The sequence below is a fragment of the Chiloscyllium punctatum genome, chromosome 22 (genome assembly GCF_047496795.1).
Source record: "Chiloscyllium punctatum isolate Juve2018m chromosome 22, sChiPun1.3, whole genome shotgun sequence".
Taxonomy (NCBI): Eukaryota; Metazoa; Chordata; class Chondrichthyes; order Orectolobiformes; family Hemiscylliidae; genus Chiloscyllium; species Chiloscyllium punctatum.
This window is the reverse complement of record NC_092760.1, coordinates 93593724-93616141: the sequence shown is the minus strand read 5'-3', so window position 1 is coordinate 93616141 and position 22418 is coordinate 93593724. Positions and strand designations below refer to the sequence as shown.

Here is a 22418-nt window from a genome sequence, read left to right as displayed (position 1 = left end):
GTTCAATTCCCGCCTCAGGTGACTGTATGGAATTTGCACATTCTCCCTGTGTCTGCGTGGGTTTCCTCCGGGTGCTCCGGTTTCCTTCCACAATCCAAAAATGTGCAGGCCAGGTAAATTGGCCATGCTAAATTGCCTGTACTGTTAGGTGAAGGGGTAAATGTAGGGGAATGGGTCTGGGTGGGTTGCTCTTCGGAGGGTCAGTGTGGACTTGTTGGGCCAAAGGGCCTGCTTCCACACTCTAAGTAATCTAATCTAAAATAAACATGTGTTGCAAACTTCAAAGAATCATGTACCTGAAACCCTAAGTCTCCCTTTTCTACAACTCTGTGATTGATAACACAGAGTTTTATTGTTTGAATCACATTTGCTGACTTTTTCAGCTCTGTTGATGTTGTTCCATTTAAATCTGTTCCTTTGCTGAGTATCGCTGCAGCCTAACTGTCAACCACTAGGCGGCAGCAATTAGCGCCTTGATCACGTGAAACGTCGTGTCTCATGATTCGTGTGACGTAAGGCCGTATGACGTGATGATGTCACGCACCTGAGTTCTGGTTTCTGGGGCTGCGGCGGAGAAGGCGCTGCGGTATGTTCCACTGCTTTAGGGCGATCCCTTCGCAACATCGTTTGCATCGGAGATGCGTTTAAGTCGATAAATACGGCCATGACTCCATAAGGCGTCCTCCTCTCTCTGCGCTGCGGGTTTTGGGGATCTGGGTCCAGCGCAGGTAAGGGCCCGATTGCGCATGTGCGGGCTGTTCCCGGCTCCGAGGGTGAAAACAATGACTGCATTGTCTGGATGAGTGATGCTGGAGGAACACAGCAGCTCAGGCAGCGTCCGAGGAGCAACGAAATCAACGTTTCGGGCAAAAGCCCTTCATCAGGAATAAAGGCAGCGAGCCTGAAACATGGAGAGATAAGCTAGAGGAGGGTGGGGATGGGGAGAGAGTAGCATAGAGTACAATGGGTGAGTGGGGGAGGGGATGAAGGTGATAGGTCAGGGAGGAGAGGGTGGAGTGGATAGGTGGAAAAGGAGATAGGCAGGTAGGACAAGTCCGGACAAGTCATGGGGACGGTGCTGAGCTGGAAGTTTGGCAGGGCAGAGGAAATGACCTGGGAGTTGCAGTGGGAGAGGGACTCCCTGAGATTCTTGTAGAGAGAGGAGGAAAACTTCTTCAAGGCAGGCATCCTTGCAAGAGGATTCGCAGTAGGGTTAAAATCAACAAGGTAAAAACAATGACTGCAGATGTTGGAAACCAGATTCTGGATTAGTGGTGCTGGAAGAGCACAGCAGTTCAGGCAGCATCCGAGGAGCAGCAAAAATCGACGTTTTGGGCAAAAGCCGATCCAAGGGGACAACCTGAAGGAAAGGTTTGGGGGATGGGTTAGTAACATGGAAAAGTAGTGATTGTGTAATGTGAAAGTAATAGGAATAATGTGAGATGAAGAACAATAATCTGAGAGGAAGAATATAATAATCTGGTAGGAATAATGTGAGTGATGGCAATGAAAGAACGATGATGTTGAGGAGCCGACGTTGAACTGGGGTGGACAAAGTTTAAAAATCACACAACACCAGGTTATATTCCAAAAGGTTCAATTGGAAGCACTAGCTTTCGGTGTGCTGCTCTGTCAAGTAGCTGTGGAACAGGATTGCAGTGTCATGCAATAAACTAAGTTTGTTCAATATATCATTTCACTTGCATAACACTGTAATCTTTTGCTATAAATTCTGTGTCTTATGATCCTGTTCCATAGCTACTTGATGAAGGAGGAGTGCTTCAGTCATTAAAAATCTTCACCATCCCCTTGGCCTTTTGTCACTAAGCAAGTTTTGACTCCAATTTGCCAAATTGCCTTGGATCCAATGGTGTCTTCTGAATCATTTCCCATGTGAGATCTAGTCAGAAGTCTGACTGAAGTTCATGTTAATGACACCTATTGCATGATGCTCACCCACACACCTACCTGAAACATAGCCACACCTGTTAGACATGATACATAGAACATACAACATTACAGTGCAGTACAGGCCCTTTGGCCCTTGATGTTGTACTGACCGGTGAAACCCATCTGAACCTACACTTCCATGCTATCCAATGACCATTTAAATGTCTTAAAAGTTGATGCGTGCGCTACTGTTGCAGTGTGTTCCATGTGCCTACTACTTTCTGAGTAAAGAAACTACCTCTGACATCTGTCCTATTTCTATCACCCCTCAATTTAAAGCTATGTCCCCTCGTTCTAGTCACTGCCATCTGAGGAAAAAGGCTTTCACTGTCCACCCTATCTAACCCTCTGATTACCTTATATGTCTCAAGTCACCTGTCAACCTTCTCTTTAATGAAAACAGCCTTAAGTCCCTCAGCCTTTCCTCGTAAGACCTTCCCTCCATACCAGGCAACATCCTCGTAAATCTCCTCTGCACCCTTTCCAAAGTTCCACATCCTTCCTATAATGCGGTGACCAGAACTGTATGCAATACTCCAAGTGCGGCCACAGCAGAGTTTTGAACAGTTGCAGCATGACCTTGGCACTCTGAAACTTCTACCAATAAAAGCTAACAAACTGTCTGCCTTCTTAAAAACCCTATCAACCTGGGTGGCAACTTTCAGGGATCTATGTACGTGGACAATGAGATCTCTCTGCTCATCTACACTACCAAGAATCTTACCATTAGCCCAGTACTTTTTGTTCCTGTTGCTCTTTCCAAAGTGAATCACCTCTCTCTTTTGCCACCTCTCAGCCCAGATCTGCAGCTTACCTATGTCCCTCTGTAACCTACAACAGCCTTTATCACTATCCACAACTCTCCTGACCTTTGTGTCATCCGCAAATTTACTAACCCATTCAGTCATTTATAAAAATGACACAGCAGTGGACCCAAAACAGATCTTGCGGTACACCACTAGTAACTGAAGTTTAGATCAGAGTGGTGCTGGAAAAGCACAGCAGGTCAGGCAGCGTCGGAGGAGCAGGAAAATTGACGTTTCGGGCAAAAGCCCTTCATCAGGAATAGAGGGGGTTCAGGGTAGAGGAGCTGACCTTGTGGTTGCAGTGAGAGAGACTCAGATATTCTTGTGGAGAGAGGAGGAGAACTTCAAGGCAGGCATCCTTGCAAGAGGATTTGCAGTAAGGTTAAAATCAACTAGGCAAAAGTGTGGACTGCAGATGCTGAAACTAGAGCTTAGATCAGAGTGTTGCTGGAAATGCACAGCAGGTCAGGCAGCATCCAAGGAGCAGGAAAATTGATGTTTCGGGCAAAAGCCCTTCATCAGGAATAGAGCTGAACTATTCCTGATGAATAGAATGACCTCCAGAATGAATATTTCCCATCCACCATCACCCTCTGTCATCTTTCAGCTAGCCAATTTCTGATCAAAACTGCTAAATCACCCTCGATCCCAAGGAGCATTTTTCCTGCATTTACTCTGTCTAGGGTTGTTAGAGTTTTATAGGTTTCTACAAGATCCTCCTTCAATAACTGAACTGCAGTAAATATTGTCCTAACTGATACTGTCTGTCTTTATACTTCAGTCCTGCCATCCCAGGAATCAGTCTGGTAAATCTTTGTTGCACTCCGTTCACAGCCAGAACATCCTTCCTCAGATAAGGAGACCAAAACTGCATGCAGTACCCGAGATATGATCTGATTAAGTTCCAGTAATACATTGCTGCTCCTGTATCAAATTCTCTTGATTTGCTGCTCTGCATGCTTTCTTTAGCCCCTGCTGTGTTAGGACACATTGCTCTTTTTGCATCTCCCCATTCCCAATCTATCAGCATTCAGATAATCTGCCTTCATGTTTTTGCTACCAATATGGATAATCTTACATTTATCCAGATGTTACTTCAGCTGGCATGTATTTACCTACTCATTCAACTTGTACAAATCATATTGAAACATCTCTGCACTCTCCGAAGTTCACCCTCCCACCAACTTTGTATTGTTTCAAACTTACAGATATTACATTTAATTGCCTCATATAAGTCATTAATATATATTGTGTTTCGCTGGGGTTTAAACAGTGATCCACAGAGTGATATGTATGAAACAAACCTAGATTGCTGTCAAGTCTTTAATCACTAGAATGGGTTGCAAGTTTTGATTCATTAATATGTAAATCCCAGAATTTCTTTCAAATTACATTCCTGAGATAACTTAAGGTTTTTATATAAAAGAAAGTGACATCTCAGCTCAGACAATGCATTAAAGGTGTGAGGTCAGGGTCTATCTGTGTTCCAGTGTTGAGTCAGACTGGTTCTACTTCCAAAGTAATGTTATGAAGTTGAAGGCGTGTACTGTATCTTTGAGAGCGAATGAAGGCTGTTTTGCACAGAGCTTGCAGACATCAGTCATGTGACTGACTAGCAGTCTCAGTGTACTAGAAAATTAGGAAGAGAACAAAGAAATTTTACAGCCCAGGAATGGGCCTTTTGGCCCTCCAAGCCTGAGCTGATCAAAATCCACCATCTAAACCTATCGCCCAATTCCTAAGCATCTGTATCTCTCTGCTCCCCACCGACTCATGCATCTGTCTAGACGCTGGCAATGCGTTCCAGGCACCTACCACCCTCTGTGTAAAGTACTTGCCCCTTAAACTTTTCACCTCTCACCTTGAACACATGACGTCTCGTTATTGAATCCCTCACCCTGGGAAAACGCTTATCTCTTACCCTGTCTAGAACCTTCATGATTTTGTAGACCTTAATCAGGTCCCCCCATAATCTCCTTTTTTCTAATGAAGACAATCCTAACCTACTCAACCTCGCTTCATAGCTAGCACCTTCCATACCAGGCAATATCCTCGTAAACCTTCTCTGCTCTCTCTCTAAAGTGTCCACATCCTTTTAGATTAGATTAGATTAGATTACTTACAGTGTGGAAACAGGCCCTTCGGCCCAACAAGTCCACACCGCCCCGCCGAAGCGTAACCCACCCATACCCCTACATCTACATTTACCCCTTACCTAACACTATGGGCAATTTAGCATGGCCAATTCACCTGGCCTGCACATCTTTGGACTGTGGGAGGAAACCGGAGCACCCGGAGGAAACCCACGCAGACACGGGGAGAACGTGCAAACTCCACACAGTCAGTCGCCTGAGGCGGGAATTGAACCCGGGTCTCAGGCGCTGTGAGGCAGCAGTGCTAACCACTGTGCCACCGTGCCGCCCACATGGTACTGTGTAGACCAGAACTGCACACAGTATTCTAAATGCGGCCGAACCAAAGTCTTATACAATTTTAACATAACCTACCAGCTATTATACTCGATACCCCGTCCGATGAAGGCAAGCTTACCATATGCCTTCTTGACCACTTTATTCACCTGTGGAGCCATCTTCAGGGTACAATGGACCTGAACTCCGAGATCTCTCTGCTCATCGACTTTTCCTAAGGCTCTTCCGTTTACAGTATAGTTTGCTCTGGAATTAGATTTCCCAAAATGCATCACTTCACATTTGCCTGGATTGAACTCCATCTGCCACTTCTCCGCCTAACTCTCCAGTCTATCGCTATTCTCCTGTATTCTTTGACAGTCCCTTATGCTTTCTACTATTCCACCAATCTTCGTGTCATCTGCAAACTTACTGATCAGATGAACAATGCCCTCTTCCAGATCATTTATTTATATGTTACAAACAACAGTGGCCCCAGCACTGATCCCTGTGAAACACCACTGGTCACCATTCTCCATTTCGAGAAACTCCCTTCTACGACCCTCTGTCCCCAGTTCTTTATCCGCCTAGCTAGAACACCCTGCACACCATGTGACTTCGCTTTCTCCATTAGTTTACCATGGGGAACCTTATCAAATGCCTTGTGAAAGTCCATGTATATGACATCTACTGTAGGGATTCCATGATTTTATGAAACCTGCAACCCATTTGTTCAATACATCAGATCAGTTGTATGACACTTTGATCTTTTACTATAAATTCTGTGTCCTACGACCCTGTATCACTAGCTACCTGTCGAAGGAGCAGCACTCCAAAAGCTTGCACTTCCAAATAAACTTGTTGGACTCTCACCTGGTGTTTTGATTTTTAACTTTGTCCACTCCAGTCCAACACCAGCACCACCACATCCTTAGTCATTGGCTGCCACTCTTGAGTGTCCTGTTTAATTCTTGGCTGTCTGCCAACCACTTTCCTCACCTTCTCAGTACATTATGCCCAATTCAATGCTCTTTCCTTCAAAGCCTTCTGAAAGTCTTGAGTAAACTATAGTCTGTTGGCTCCTTTTCATTTCTACTAGTTACACTCCCTCGGTTTGCCAGCAGATTTGTGAGGCACAATTTCCCTTTCATAAATCCATGCTGATTCTGTCCAGTCCTGTCACTGTTTTCCAAGTGCTCCGATTTTAGAACATCGGACAATACAGCGCAGAACAGGCCATACGGCCCTCAATGTAGCGCCAACCTGTGAGTTATTCTCAGCTCATCCCCCTACACTATGCCATCATCATCCATGTGCTTATCCAAGAATTGTTTAAAACTCCCAAATGTGGCTGAGTTGACTACATTGGCAGGTAGGGCATTCCACTCTTACCAGTAAAGAACCTGCCTCTTGACGTCTGTCTTAAATCTATCACCCCTCAATTTGTAGTTATGTCCCCTTTACAAACTGACGTCATCATCCCAGGAAAAAGACTTTCACTGTCTACCCTATCTAATCCTTTGAGCATCTTGTATGTCTCTAACAAATCCCCTTTTAGCCTTCTTCTTTCCATTAAGAACAGAGCTAGGTCTTTCAACCTTTCCTCATAAGACCTTCCCTCCAGACCAGGCAACATCCTGGTAAATCTCCTCTGCACCTTTTCAATGCTTCCACGTCCTTCGCGAAATATGGGGACCAGAACTGTACACAATATTCCAAGTGTAGCCGCACAAGCATTTTGTACAGTTGCAGCATGATATTGCAGCTTCGGAACTCAATCCCTCAATCAATGAAACCTAACACATCATATGCCTTCTTAACAACACTATCAACCTGAGTGGCAACTTTCGGGGGATCTGTGTCCATGGACTCCAAGATCCCTCTGCACATCCACGCTACCAGGAATCTTTCCATTGACCCATCTTCCGGTTATTCTTCCCAAAGTGCATCACCTTACATTTACCTGCACTGAACTCCACTTGCCACCTCTAAGCCCAATTCTGCAGTTTATCCAAGTCCCCCTGCAACCTGCAACATTCTTCCAAACTGTCCACTACTCCACCGACTTTCATGTCATCTGCAAGTTTACTAATTCATCCACCTATGCCTGCGTCAAAGTCATTTATAAAAATGACAAACAGCAATGGTCCCAAAACAGATCCTTGTGGCACACCACTAGTAACTGGACACCAGGCTGAATATTTTTCATCAACTACCACTCGCTGTCTTCTTTCAGAAAGCCCGTTTCTAATCCAAAGTGCTAAATTACCCTCAATTCCATGCCTCTGCATTTTCTCCAACAGCCTACAATGAGGAAACGTATCAAAGGCTTTACTGAAGTCCATGTATGCCACATCAACTGCCCTACCCTCATCTACATGCTTGGTCACCTTCTCAAAAAACTCAATGAGGTTTGTGAGACATGACCTGCCCTTGACGAAACCATGTTGACTGTCTGAAATCAAATTGTTTCATGCTAGATAATTTTAAATCTTATCTCTTATAATCCTTTCTAAAACCTTTCCTACAACAGAAGTAAGGCTCAGTTGTCTATCATTACCTGAGTCCTTTCTACTGCCCTTCTTGAACAAGGGCACAACATTTGCAACCCTCCAGTCTTCTGGTACCAAACCTTTAGACAATGATGACTCAAATATCAAAGCCAAAGGATCTGCTATCTCCTCCCTAGCTTCCCAGAGAATCTTTGAATAAATCCCATCTGGCTCAGGGGACTTGTCTACTTTCACTCCTTCAAGAATTGATAACACCTGTTTGTAATTAACCTCGATCCTTTCTAGTCTAATATCTCGTACCTCATTCTTCTCTACAATATCCTCCTCTTCCTGAGTGAAAACAGATGAGAAATGTTGGTTTAGCACCTCTTCGACCTCCACAGGGTCCACACTCAACTTCCCACTTCTGTCTTTGACTGGCCCTGTTCCTACCCTAGTCGTCCTTTTATTCCTCACATACCTATAGAAAGCTTTAGGGTTCTCCTTTATTCTATTTACTACTCGTGTCCTCTCTTTGCTCTTCTTAACTCTCTCTTTAAATCCTTCCGAGCTGATCTGTAACTCTCCATCGCCTCATCTGAACCATCTTGATTCATCAACACAAGCCTCCTTCTTCCACTTAACAAGAGATGCAATTTCTGTAGTAAACCATGGTTCCCTTATCTTATCACTTCCTCCCTGCCTGACGGGGACATACTTATCAAGGACACTTAACATCTGTTCCTTAAACCAGCTCCACATTTCCATTGTCTACATCCCCTGCATTTTGCTACCCCATGCTATGCATCCTAATTCTTGTCGAATCACATTGTAATTGCCCTTGCCCCATCGATAACTCTTGACCTGTGGCATGTACCTATCCCTTTCCATTGCTAAACTAAACGCAACTGAATTATGGTCACTCTCTCCAAAGTGCTCACCTACAACAAAATCAAACATCTGACCAAGCACCAGATCCAGTGTGGCCTCCCCTCTTGTCGGCCCTTCGACATACTGTGTCAGGAAACCCTCTTGTACACATTGGACAAAAACTGGTCCATCCGATGTACTAGAGTTATAGCGTTTCAGGTCAATGTTGGGGGAAGTTAAAGTCTCCCATAATGACCACCCTGTTCCTTTTACTTCAGCCCAGAATAATTTTGCCAATCCTCTCTTCTACCTCCCTAGAACTCTGCAGAGACCTATTTAAAAAAAACTCCAAGCAGTGTGACCTCTCCTCTCCTGTTTCAGACTTCAGCCCACACTATCTCAGTAGACGAGTCCTTGTCAAAAGTTCTTTCAGCCACCATTATGATATCCTTGACTAACAAGGCCACACCTTCCCCTCTTTTACCGCCTTGCCTGTTCTTAATGAAAGATCTAAACCTTGGACCTGCAACATCCATTCCTCACCCTACTCTATCCATGTCTCCAAAATGGCCAAAACATCGAAGTCCCAGGTACCTATCCATGCTGCAAGCTCACTTCCCTTATTTCTGATACTCCTGGCGTTGAAGTAGACATATTTCAAACCAGTTTGCTGTCTGCCAGCACATTCCTGTGACTGTGAAATCCTGTCCCTGTCCTCGCTACTCTCATCCTCCTGTGCACTGCAACTGCACCTCAGGTTGTCAATCCCCTGCTGAGCTAGTTTAAACTCACCTGACTAGCACCAGCAAATTTCCCACCCAGGATATTAGTACCCCTCTGGTTCAAGTGAAGACTGTCCTGTTTATACAAGTCCCACCTTCCCCAGAATGAGCCCCAATTATCCAAGTACCTGAAACCCTCCCTCCTGCACCATTCTTACAGCTACGTGTTCAGCTGATATCCCTCCCTATTCCTTGCCTCACTATCACGTGGCACGGGTAACAAACCAGAGATAATAACTCTGTTTGTTCTAGCTCTCAGCTTCCACCCTAGATTCCTGAAATCTTGCGTTACATCCCTAACCCTCTTTCTATCTATGTCATTGGTACTTACGTGAACCACGACTTGAGGCTGGTCACCCTCTCCCTTCAGAATCCCAAAGATATGATCCGAGACATCACGGGTCTTGACACCTGGGAGCCAACACACCAGCTGTGAGTCTTGTTCGTTCCCAACAAAACTTCTATCTGACCCTCTAACTATTGAGTCCCCAATGACTAACACACTCCCCCTTTCCCTCCTTCCCTTCTGTGCAACAGGGACAGGCTCTGTGAAAGAAACCTAGGCCCCACTGCATACCCCTCGTAAGTCATTCCCCCCCCCCCCCCCCCCCCCCCCCCCCCCACTGTATTCAAAACGGTATAGATGTTTTTCAGGGGAACGACCACAGTGCAGCCCTCCACTGACTTTTTTTCCCCCCCTCTTTGAACAGTCACCCAGCTTTCTGCGTGCCTAGGAGTAACTATTTCCCTGTAACTCTTATCTATCACAGCCTCTGCCTCCCGAATGATCTGAAGTTCATCCAGATCCCTCTCCAGTTCCCTAACACGGTTTTGGAGGAGCGAGATTGGGTGCACTTCCTGCAGATGTACTTGGATGGGACACTAATGGCGTACGTCACCTCAAACATCATGCAGGAGGAACATTTTTCTCCCTGCACTGCCATCCCTGCTAGTCCGCTAATCAGAAAATAAATATTTAATATTGGATCGTAAGCATTTGCTCTGCTAACTGGTCTATGATACCCTGTTCTCTTGCTACACGCTTTTTAAAATAGTGTTGCATTAGTTATCCTCCAATCCATTGGAACTGTTGAGTGTACAGAATCTTGAAAGATGAGCATCAGTGCATCCACTAAGGTTTTTGTGAAGATCTGTTGCTTGGATTGTGGATGTAGTTGTTAGTCAGTTTGCTGAGGTGGTTGATTTTCTTGCAGATGTTTCATCTCCATCCTGAATGACATTGTTAGTACTGTGTAGCTTCTGGATGAAATGCTGTTGATATGATCCGCCCCGAATTTATACAGCTCTGTCAGTTGTGGCGGGTGGTTCTACTTTTGGTTTTGTACTGCGGAGAATTATAGACGGGGTATATTTCAATGTGTTTGTTTATGGAACCTGTGGATGAATACCAGCCTTCTTGGAATTCTTGAGCTTGTCTTGAGCTTGCCTGTTCCAGTATCATAACCTTGTCTGAGCTGAATTGGTATCCTTCATTGTCAGTGCAAGTTAATGTGAGGGAGGAGTGGTTGTGTTGTTTTGTTGAAAACTGATGCTCATTTATTCTGCTGGTGAGTTTTCTGCCTGTTTGGTGTTTTGTAATGTTTGTTACAGTCGCTGCATAGTATTTTGTTCCTCTGGGAAAACTAATAGCACACAAACTAACAGCCACACTTTGCTAATTACTATCCAGGACAAAAGACCTCATACCCCCAACATGCAGGATGAATGTGATGTATGAAATATCATGCAGCAACTGTGAGAAGCATGACATAGGACAAACAAGCAGGAAACTCGCCACCAGAGTACATGAGCGTCAGCTTGCAACAAAATGACACAGCTGGTCCTCCCCCTTATCAATACACATTGACAACGTTAAAGCACTGGGACAGGCTAAATAAAGACAAGCTCAGGAATTCCTGGAGGCCTAATATTCATCCACTGGTTCCATAAATAAGCATGTTGAAATAGACCCCATCTACAGCCTACTCCAGTACAAAACTGGATGTAGAACCACCCATCTCAACTGATAGAGCTGTGTAAATTCAGGGCAGATCACAACGACGGCGCTTCATCCGGAGGCTACACAGCACTGACGATGCCTCCCAGAAGGGAGAAAAACTGTTTGCAAGAAAATCAACCAGCTCTGTGAACCAACTAACAACTACATCCACTGTTTCTAGGGCCACATCCTTAAATTTTTTGGGTGGATTATTACACCCTGGGGATTTATTGGCCTTTAATCCTAACAATTTCCCCATATCACTGCTAATACTGATTTCCTTAAGTTCTGCCTACACCCTCTGATCCCCCAACATTTTGGGACATGATTTGTGTCCTCCTTTTATGAAGATGGAATCAAATGTATATTTAATTGTTCTATTATCCATTTCTGACATGTCTTTACCAATCTTTACCATGCTTTGTCCTGCTTCATGAAATTTAAACTGCACCAATTCCTCAATTCCACAGCTTTTTGGGCCAATGTGTATGCCCCTTCCTTGAAAATATTACTGTCCCTAATTTCCATTGATAGCAATGGCTGAGTCTTTTCTACTTCATTTCTGTGCCAAACTGGAATGAACAATTGTTGGAGTTCTTCCATGCACTCTTTAAATGTTTGCCATCGCCCATCCAACGTTATCGCTTTAAGTAATGGTCCCCAGTTTATCATAGCTAGCTTGCGTTTCATACTGTAGTAGTTTCATTTGTTTAGATTCAGTACCCTAGTGTCAGGATTATTTTTCTCACTGCATTTTAGTGAAGAATTCTATCACAGAATGGACCTCTTTCCAAGGGCCCTCCTACAGCTACATTGCCAATTATTCCTTTGTCATTACGCCATTCTCAGTCTAGCATGATCTGTTCTTGAGCTGGTTCATCAATGTACTGGTCCAGAAATATACCTTGTGTATGCTCCAGGAATTCCTCCTGTACAGTATTGTAGTGATTCAATTTGCTTAATTGGTATGCAGATTAAGGTAGCCTATAATTACAGCTGTTACTTTATTGCTTACATCTCATTCTGTATATGGGGGTGACGAGGTAAGTGGACTGGAAGCACAATTTCTGTCATGATCATATTGGCTGGTGTGTTCTGTCTCACTGGGATAACAGGCTGGTAAATAGCTATTTCCAGAGTAATCACAAAAATTAAAGATTTCAACAAGAATGTAGAATTCACTAAGTTACCTGGCATTTAGACCCAGATTGACAGAAACAATGTTTCCATGTTTTTGAACTTAAGAATTATGATTTACTATAAATGTATAGATTTTAACTGCAGATAAACAATTATGAACTGTAGACATGTAGCCCTACTAAAATTCTAATCCCCTTGAAAATTCCCTCTTACACACACAGACAGACAGACAAACGAGCGGAGGGAAAGACTGGTCTCTGTTCACAGGGTTCACTGAGACAGTCCTTTCGGCTTCTCAGGACATAGAGATCTGTGATCTGTCTTCAGTTACTTTCATTTGCTTACAGAAGGTACAGGGTAGTTTGTTCAGACTTAAACCTCTTGACTTACTTGTTAAGTGCCAGTTTACAACAACTGCTAAAGGAAAACTAAACTGGCTTATGTTGGTTTTTACATCAGAGAAAAGAGACCGCTCCTGGCCCTGCGGCTTCTCCTAATCTCACTCATAGCCCTAAGCTGTTCAACTGCCTGGGATTCAATCACATCAATGTTGGCAGGCAGGTGATCTTTAATCATCAATAATCAGTCACGAGTCCAATCAGCTACTTTTGGCCAATCAAAGCTCCATTCTTTGACAACACTTCTGTCTCTAGTTAATCTGCAAATTAGTTTTCTGTTTCTGCTTGAATGAGCATCTGTATATAAAGTTTAAAAATCTCACGAACATCAGGTTATAGTCCAATAGGTTTAATTGGAAGCACTAGCTTTCGGAGCGCTGCTCCTTCATCAGGTGGTTGTGGAGTACACAATTGTAAGACATAGAATTTATAGCAAAAGTTTACAATGTGATATAACTGAAATTATACATTGAAAAATACCTTGATTGTTTGTTAAGTCTCTCATCTGTTAGAATGACCGTGTTAGTTTCACTACATGGTCAATCTAAAAGATGAAAGACTTAATAAACAATCAAGTTATTTTTCAATGTATAATTTCAGTTATATCACATTGTAAACATTTGCTATAAATTCTATGTCTTACAATTATTACTCCACAATCACCTGATGAAGTAGCAGTGCTCTGAAAGCAAGTGCTTCCAATTAAACCTGTTGGACTATAACCTGATGTTGAGTGTACAAAGTTAAACAAAAAACACACTAGTCCAAAACTGGCATCTCCAAATCGTCTGTGTATACAGTACTTACAATGAGTGTCAGGTTTAAAAGTGCAGCAATCCTTCAACAATCCTTGGTCTTTAAAACCATTTTTCAAGTTAGTCTGCAATCAAATATGCATCAGAATAAAAAGTCTTTACAGGTGGAGCAGGCTCGACGGATGAATAGTCTACTCCTGTTTCTATTTCTTGTGCTCTTGTGAGTGTTAATTAAAGCTCGTTTTGACAAGTGAATTTATGGTGTCGACAGATAGCTAAATCCATGCCAAAGAAAGATTTATTAATTTTTTAAGTAACAACTTGTATAATAACACTTCTTGTCCTCTCTTCTAAACTTTCATGAACACTTATGAATCAGTTTGACCACAGAAACTCCAGCCACTGTTTTCTATGAGTACTATCGCTGGTTGAACATTAGCATTATGTTTAGATAAGCTATTCTTTGGAAAGACCTAATTATTGTTTTGATTGATTTGCAGCTACATTTAAGAAGGAGCCATGTGGAAGTGGTACTCTGCAGATGAGTCGCCCCCAGTGCCAGCAGGGGTAAACATATCTTAAACAATTATGCAATTTCATGCAGTTGCACCTACCTTGACATAAAAAATGAGTAAACCTTCATTTTGACATTTTATTTGCTAAATAGTAGTTTATGAGCTGGATTTGCTGTGTGCTTTTGATTGTAGTTTTGGAAAGCTGCATGCAAGAGTGCTTTTTGATGCATATAATTTGACAAACAGTGATTGATTTGCCTCAGTTCTCTGGAACTTTCAACTCTCTTGAATTAAATTGCTGGTATCGAGCTGATTTGAGCACTCTTTTAAACTCTGTTAAATTTGTAAAATTTATCATCTTTATTGTTGATTCTATATGATGCTTATTGTATGGTTTTTCATGATATCCATTCTATGCAAATTTATTCAATAGGCAGCAAGTTCCCAGAAGAACATTGGCAATCAGTCTGTGGCAGACTTAACTGAGCAGCTGGCTCAGAATGAGCAACTGGTATTGCAGCTGAAGGAGTTAATTCGGGAGAAAGATAACCAGCTTCAAGTGAAAGATCAGCTGCTTAAGGTAGTGATTTAAACAATTCCAAGTTCATGTCTCTTTTGTCTTGTATTTAAGTGAATTGCTGCAATGCTCTGTATTTTGTGTGTGTACTGGTGATAGGACAGAAGAGAATATCCTTTATTGTGACGTGTACTCAAGTACAGATGTACCGGAGTACAGTGAAAAGTTTTATAATGTCGCCTCTTACAGTGCCATCTTAGATACAAATCTTAGGTACAAAATTATAGATACAAAAAGAGGAATAAAAAAGAAAAGTAGTTGAATGGCTTTACAGAAATAAAACATAATTAAAACGGTAGTCATTATAATCATTTCAACAAATTAAATGTAAATATTACGTTGCAGTAGCTGAGCACTGGGGCTTCCACATGTGGTCTGACCACCCGCATCAGACCCCAGTCCAACAACTGTCCTGCTCTGCTCCAAGCCTCCAGTCCACTCGCGTCAGCTTTCAGCTGCTCCAAGGTAAGTTTTCTCTAGGACTTGTTTCCCCTGGCTGGCCTCTGCTCCGGGACATATTTTCTCTGGCCGGCCTCCGCTCTGAGGCTTGCTTCCTCACGGATGTGAGATTTTCTTCTGGGGCTTTCCAGCTCCTCCATTCCCCTTTGGGTAAGTCAAAGTCCTTAGTTGGAAAAGCAAAGAGAGAAAAAAGAAAAGGGTTGGTCGTTCAGTTCTGATCAGAAACCGCAAGTTTGGAGATGAAATAGAAGGTTCAAGACCGTTTTGTTTTGACTAACAGCCTGATCATGATTGAAAATAATTAACAGTGCCTCTCAAGTAATTTTTCATCTGATGAGTATGCTTATGATTAATTTAAATGATCAAATCTGGTTCTGACCCAGAAGATCACTGCTTCATGCATCGCTCCAAAATCCCGAGGCTGACATTCCTTTGGTGCAAAGAAAGTGGTGCATCTTTGCAAATGCTGTCTTTGGACAGGATGTTTAACTGAAGGCTTATCTGATGTCTCTGATACATGCAAATTGTCCCATGACATAATTTCTGCCAATATTTATTGAAATAAATTTCATTATTGATAGAAGTGTGACTCAAGCCAGAACAGAACTGAATACTTAACATTCAGTTTATAAGGCTTTTACTAGAAACAGGGTGGAGGTGTTGCAGTCTTGGTCTTGCCTTTGAATGAAATACAGTTCCTGAATTAGAATCGGTATGGTTGCAGATGAGAAACAGGAAGGGAGTAGTGACCTCCAAATAGTGGGAAGGAAGTAGAGAGCATTTGTAGGTAGATTATTGAAATCTGCAGGACAATTAGGAATGTGATAGTTGATGATTTCAATCACCATAGGGAAGAATGGGAAAAAGATAATGTGGGACGCTGAAGGGGAGAAGTTCTGTCGGAGAAGTTTCTGGAACAGTAAGTTTTCAGTCCTGTCAGGGAGGGGGCTGTGCTGGATCTGTTCCTAGGAAGTGAGACAGGCCAAGTGGAGAAGGTCAGATCCTATACAGACAACGAGCAAAACTAACATCATTTACAAAATAGCAGGCAAGGACTGTAATAAACACTACATTGTTCAAACAGGCAGAAAACTAGCCACCAGGATGCATGAACATCAACTAGCCACAAAAAGACATGACCCTCTCTCACTAGTATCCTCACGTACAGATGAGGAAGGACACCACTTTGACGGGGACAATACATCCATCCTAGGACAAGCCAAACAAAGACACGCACAAGAATTCTTAGAAGCATGGCATTCCAACCGGAACTCTTATTAACAAACACGTTGAGTTAGACCCCATCTACCACCCCCTGAGAAAAGGAACAGGAAGTGACTTCATCACAGGAAATGACATCACCAACCCAAAGAAACCCAAGCATATAAATAGAAAGCAGGAATTTTCAGCATTGCTTTGCATGAGGTCCATTGAAGATGTTACCTACCTAAGGTAACGAAACATCTGGAAATGAACCTTTCAGCTCAGCAAGCAAACCTACATTCAAAACCTCAACCTGAGCTACAAATCTCCTCAAAGCTTGCTAAGGTCAGAGCATTTGGGAATTAGCCATCACAACATAATAAGGTTCAATATTAAGTTGGATAAGGATAAAAATCGGTCAATGATTAAGATCTCTGGCAAACTTTAGTGGTCTAAAAGTTGAGCTGGAGCAAATTGATCGGAAAGAGTTCTCTTAGATAAAATAGTGAATTTTTTCATGGGAGGTGAATAGGGTGCAAGCTGGGTACATACGCAAGAGAAATAAATCGAGATTTCCAAAACTAGAGTACCCTGGCTGACTAAGGACCATAAGAGAAAATAAGGAAGTAAAGGAGACATATGATGCACACTGGAACAATAGTAGCGATAGAAATCAGGAAGGGTATCTCGAGTGCAGGAGAGACACTCAGGCTGGAATAAGAAAGTCTAAAAGGACGCATGAGGGAGGGATATCAGACTGTGGTGAAACAAATGTTAATATGTTTGAAGAATATTTTACTAGTAAAAGATTAATGAAGGACAAAGTGGATCCACAAGGAACAAGCAGGGTAAGCTGTTCAAAAAGGTACTAAATGAATATTTTGTTTCTTGACCACATTAAAAGGGACAAGGGCCTAGTTGAAAATGTGGGTGATGAGCAACTGAACAGTACAGTGATAGAAAAGGAAGAGGTGCTAAAAAGGCCGGCACCATTCCAGATAAGATGCACCCTAGATTGCTGAGAGAGTTAAGGAGCAAATCTCGGAGCTATTGAAATTTTCCAGGCCCTTCTGAATATAGGATCTGTCCTTGGGAACGGGAGGATTGCAAATGTTGCACTGTTGTATAAGAAAGGGACAAAGGATAACCCAGGAAACTACAGACCTGTCAGCTTAATATTGTGTGGAGTGTTCTGGGCGTAAGTTTGCTCGCTGAGCTGGAAGGTTTGTTTTCAGATGCTTCATCGTCATACTAGGTAATATCATCAGTGAGCCTCCGTTAAAGCCTCCGATATGTCCCGCATTCTATTTATGTCCCGTGTTCTATTTATGTGTTTAGGTTTCCTTGCTTTGGTGATGTTATTTTCTGTATCAGTGATGCTATTTCCTGTTCTTTTTCCCAGAGGATGGTAGATGGTGTCCAAATCGATGAGTTTGTTGACAGAGTTCCGGTTGGAATGCCAAGCTTTTAGGAATTCTTGTCCATGTCTCTGTTTGCCTTGTCTGAGGATGAATGTATGGTCCCAGTAAAAGTGATGACCTTCCTCCCCTGTATGTAAGGGCACGAGTGATAATGGGGCATGTCTTTTTGTATCTAGTTGATGCTCATGTATCCTGGTGGCTAATTTTCTGCCTGTTTGTCTAATGTTGTGTTTGTTACAGTACTTGCAAGGTATTTGTAAATGACATTTGTTTTGCTTGTTGTCTGTAGAGGGAGTTTCAAGTTCATTAGCTGCTGTTTTAGTGTGTTGGTGGGTTTCTGGGCTACCATGATGCGAAGAGATTTGAGTAGTCTGGCAATCATTTCCAAGATGTCTTTGATGTAGGGAAGGGTGGCTACAAATCTTCTGAAAGCTCACTAATTATGTGGAGGTGCAGGTGTTGGACTGGGCTGGACAAAGAAGTCACACAATGCCATGTTATTAATGCAACTGGTTTACCTGAAATCACAAGCTTTTGGAGTGCTGCTGCTTCATCAAGTGAAGTGAAGGGAAGCAGACAAGTACAGATTATGCAGAAAGATAATGGCTAGATAATTCCAGGTCGTTAAGAATGTCAAAAAGTAAGTGCAAATTGTGAGTGGGATGTCAACAGTTGAATAACAAGTCTTTACAGGTGATCAAACTGTTCAGATGGTGTGAGTAAAGTGTCAACAGCTGAATAGTAAGTGAAGAGATGACCTATGACCTGATTAATAAATGCAGAGAGATAATTACAGTCTTATTACAATCCACTATCTTATTTTTTATTATTTGTAATTATTTCTGTGCCTTAATTAATTTATACTTGTCTTTTAACACACTTAATGACGTAGAATTATCTTGCCATTATTTCTCTGTATATAAATTCTGCCCTTGTGCACTTTCCTCCACTTCACGTGACGAAGAAGCAGCGCTCCAAAAACTTGTGATTTCAAATAAACCTGTTGGACCATAACATGGTGTTGTGAAATAATTGTTCAGAAGATTTCTAGAATCCTTGGGTTTTTAAATAGAAGGCATGGAGTATAGGATGAAGTAGGTGATACTACACCTTTACAAATAATTGGTCAGACCACGTTTAAAGTATTGTGTTCTGTTATGGATACCTTATTTAAAGAAGGATGTTAAACCCCTGAAGATAGTTCAGAGGAGACTTGCCAGAATGATATCAGGACTGAAGGATGTTAGATATAAGAAAAGATTAGAGAGACTGGGTTTATTCTCATAGTCATAGAGATGTCCAGCACGGAAACAGATTCTTTGGTCCAACTCATCCATGCTGACCAGATATCCTAACCTAATCTAGTCCCATTTGCCAGCACTTGGCCCATATCCTTCTAAATCTTTCCTGTTCATGCAGATGTCTTTTAATGTTGGAATTGTGCCAGTCTCTACCATTCCCCGGCAGCTCATTCCATACACGCACCAACCTCTGCGTGGAAAAACTTGCCCCTTAGGTCCCTTTTATATCGTGCCTCTCTCACTCAAAACCTATGCCCTCTAGTTCTAAACTCCTTCACCCCAGGGAAAAGACCTTGTCTATTTATCCTATCCATGCCCCTTATGATTTTATAAAGTTCCATAACGTCACCCTTCAGCCTCCGACGCTCTACGGAGAACAACTTCAGCCTATTTAGTCTCTCCCTTTAGCTCAAATCTTCCAACCCTGGCAACGTCCTTGTAAATCTTTTCTGAACCCTTTCCAATTTCACATCATCTTTCTGATAGGAAGGGGACCAGAATTGTACGCAATATTCCAAAGATGGCTTAACCAATGCCCTGTACACCGCAACATTAGATTAGATTAGATTAGATTAGATTCCCTACAGCGTGGAAACAGGCCCTTCGACCCAACAAGTTCACACTGACCCTCCGAAGAGTAACCCACCCAGACCCATTTTCCTTTGACTAATGCACCTAACACTATGGGCGACCTCCCAACTTCTATCCTTAATGTTCTGACCAATAAAGGGAAGCATCCCAAACGCCTTCTTCACTAACCTATCTACTTACGACTCCCCTTTCAAGGAACTATGAACCTGCACTCCAAAGTCTCTTTATTCAGCAACACTCCCCAGGACCTTACCATTAAGTATATAAGTCCTGCTCTGAATCGCTTTTCCAAAATGCAGTACCTCTCATTTATCTAAATTAAACTCTATTTGTCATCCTCAGTCCATTGGCCCATCCGATCAAGATCCTGTTGTACTCTGAGAGAAGCTTCTTTACTGTCCACTACACCTCCAATTTTGGTGTTATCTGCAAACTTACTAATGTTACAACATGGTGTAAGCCCCTCTGCTAATTTAAAATTAGCAACACAGAAAAGATTTATCCCGTGCAGTAATCTGAAAATTTAAAAGGTCAAGAAATATTTAAAGTAAAAATTAACTTTTTTTTTCTGAAGTAATAACAGAGAATAATTATCTAACAACTATTTACAACTTCTTCCTCTAACCTATCTTTTACTTTCCCCTCTACAAATCCCGATTTAAGATTTACAAAACAAAACTTCTTATCTCAAAACCAGGCAGCTTTAGTTCTTCTCTTTATTCCTGTCTTTTCTTCTTGGGGATTCTGCTTCACTGGTTAGTGATCGATAAAAGTACCTTTAAGAGAGCTATTTTTTGGGCAGTCTTTTTACATGCTGGTGGCTTGGCAGTTCTCCTCCCAACTGTTCAATTTTCCCCAGTCTTATACCCCTAAAGCATCGAATTGTGTCATTTGCTTTTAAGATTGTCAATGTACTCAGTTCAAACTTGTTTTAATGTTGGTATTTGGGGTATAATTTAAACTGGTCAAAATCAAATTTGTTTTTGTCTCCAGGCTACCAACTAATTGAGTTGTTTGACCAAATGTTACATTATATCTCATTCAGAACACTGATGCTGTCACGGCTTGCTTTTAACTCTCTCATAGGTACAGTATACACACAGCTTCATAACACTAATTATACCTCTTTTGTTCGCATCCAAATCATTTATATAAATGACGAAAAGTAGTGGACGCAGCACCGATCCTTGTGACACACCACTGGTCACAGGCCTCAGTATGAAAAGCAACCCTCAACCGTCACCCTCTGTCTTCTACTTTGATGGCTAGTTCTTCCTGTATTCCGTGAGTTCTAACCTTGCTAATCAGTCTCCCATGAGGAACCCAGTTGAATGCCTTACTGAAGTCCATATAGACCATCTTCACCGCTCTGCCCTTAACAATCCTCTTTGTTACTTCTTCAAAAAACTCAATCAAGGTTGTGAGGCATGATTTCCCATGCATGAAGCTATGCTGACTATTCCTAATCAGTCCTTGCCTTTCCAAATACATGTCAATACTATCCCTTAGGATTCCCTCCGACAACCTGCCCACCACCGATGTCAGGCTCACTGGTCTATAGTTCCCTGGCTTTTCCTTATTATCTATCTTTCTGCTTGGAACAAAGAAGATTGAGGTGACATAACTGAGGTGTTCAAAATTATGAACAATTTTGACTTGGTAAAGAAGGACATTCTGTTTCCACTAGTTGGTATGTCAGTAACTAGGGGTCACTATTTCAAGATTGGCAGCAAGAGAGCTAGGAGTTTACATGCAACTACACCAGAAGATCAGTTAATTCCTCAAGAGCCTCTGCTATCCAGTTAGATCATGGCTGATCTGAGTCTTAACTCCTTGTGCCACCTGCCTTTGTTCCATAAACATTAACAGCCTGACCCACTAAACATGTATATCACAATCCTAATAAAACCTTTGATTAAAATCACTGTCCTGGAGCAATCAACTTTGAAGTGGAGTATTATACAAATTTCACACTTTTGCAATGTAACAATTAATTTGGTTTACTACAGGAAGACAAAGAAGCCTTTGAAGCAAAAATTTCCAAAATGAAGCTGCAGACAAAGGCAAAGGTCACATCACTTTCTGCCCAGCTGGAAGATGTGAAGAAGCAACTAGGTGCTTCTAGTGTTAAAGAGCAGACAACTGGAAAACACAAGGTATGGCATGTTACTGCTATTTTCTATACTTAGTGACTGGGAATAAGGTGGCAACCTGCCGAGGACAGACTTTGCAGGCAACAAAAAACAGATTCTATGTGGACAATCATTATATTAAAATGGGAGCATATATCGTACTTTCACAAAGTCTTGTTTAAGTGATATGTTGATAATTCCATTATGGCAGAAATAAACGGCACATGTTCAAAGTAAAGGAACCAAAGGGGAAATGAGAAGGATTTACTTCTGTTAGATTTTGCATGCCTGAAAGGATATCATGATCTTCGGAAGGAAATTATATACCTAAAATGGAAAGATCTGGCGAGACCGCACTTGGAATATTGTGTTCAGTTCTGGCTGCTTCATTGGAGGAAGGATGTGGAAGCTTTCGAGAGGGTGCAGAGGAGATTTACTAGGACTGGAGGGCATGTTTTATGAAGAAAGATTGAGAAGGCTCAGACTTTTCTTATGGAGTGAAGAAGGATGAGAAGTGACTTGATAGATGTGAACAAGATGTTGAGAGGCATAGATAAAAGTGGATAGCCAGAGACTTTTTCCCAGGGCGGATATGGCTATCATGAACGGGCATAATTTT

General features: G+C 42.2%; 1 protein-coding gene across 12 annotated transcripts in view; it reads left to right on the top strand.

The window, feature by feature from the left end:
* Nucleotides 1-525: 525 nt before the first annotated feature.
* The window catches only part of LOC140493856 (uncharacterized), a 236137-nt gene continuing 214244 nt past the window's right edge, over nucleotides 526-22418 (top strand). For 9 of the 12 annotated variants that reach the window (XM_072592842.1, XM_072592848.1, XM_072592846.1 and 6 more), the window contains exons 1-4: nucleotides 531-728; nucleotides 14101-14167; nucleotides 14549-14695; nucleotides 21677-21823. In XM_072592842.1, coding sequence (XP_072448943.1) covers nucleotides 14120-14167; nucleotides 14549-14695; nucleotides 21677-21823 — 342 coding nt within the window. In that variant the 5' untranslated portion in view covers nucleotides 531-728; nucleotides 14101-14119. Of the gene's footprint in view, nucleotides 729-14100; nucleotides 14168-14548; nucleotides 14696-15037; nucleotides 15158-21676; nucleotides 21824-22418 lie in introns of those variants that run through there. The other 3 variants (XM_072592839.1, XM_072592847.1, XM_072592849.1) reach the window with 3 other exon arrangements.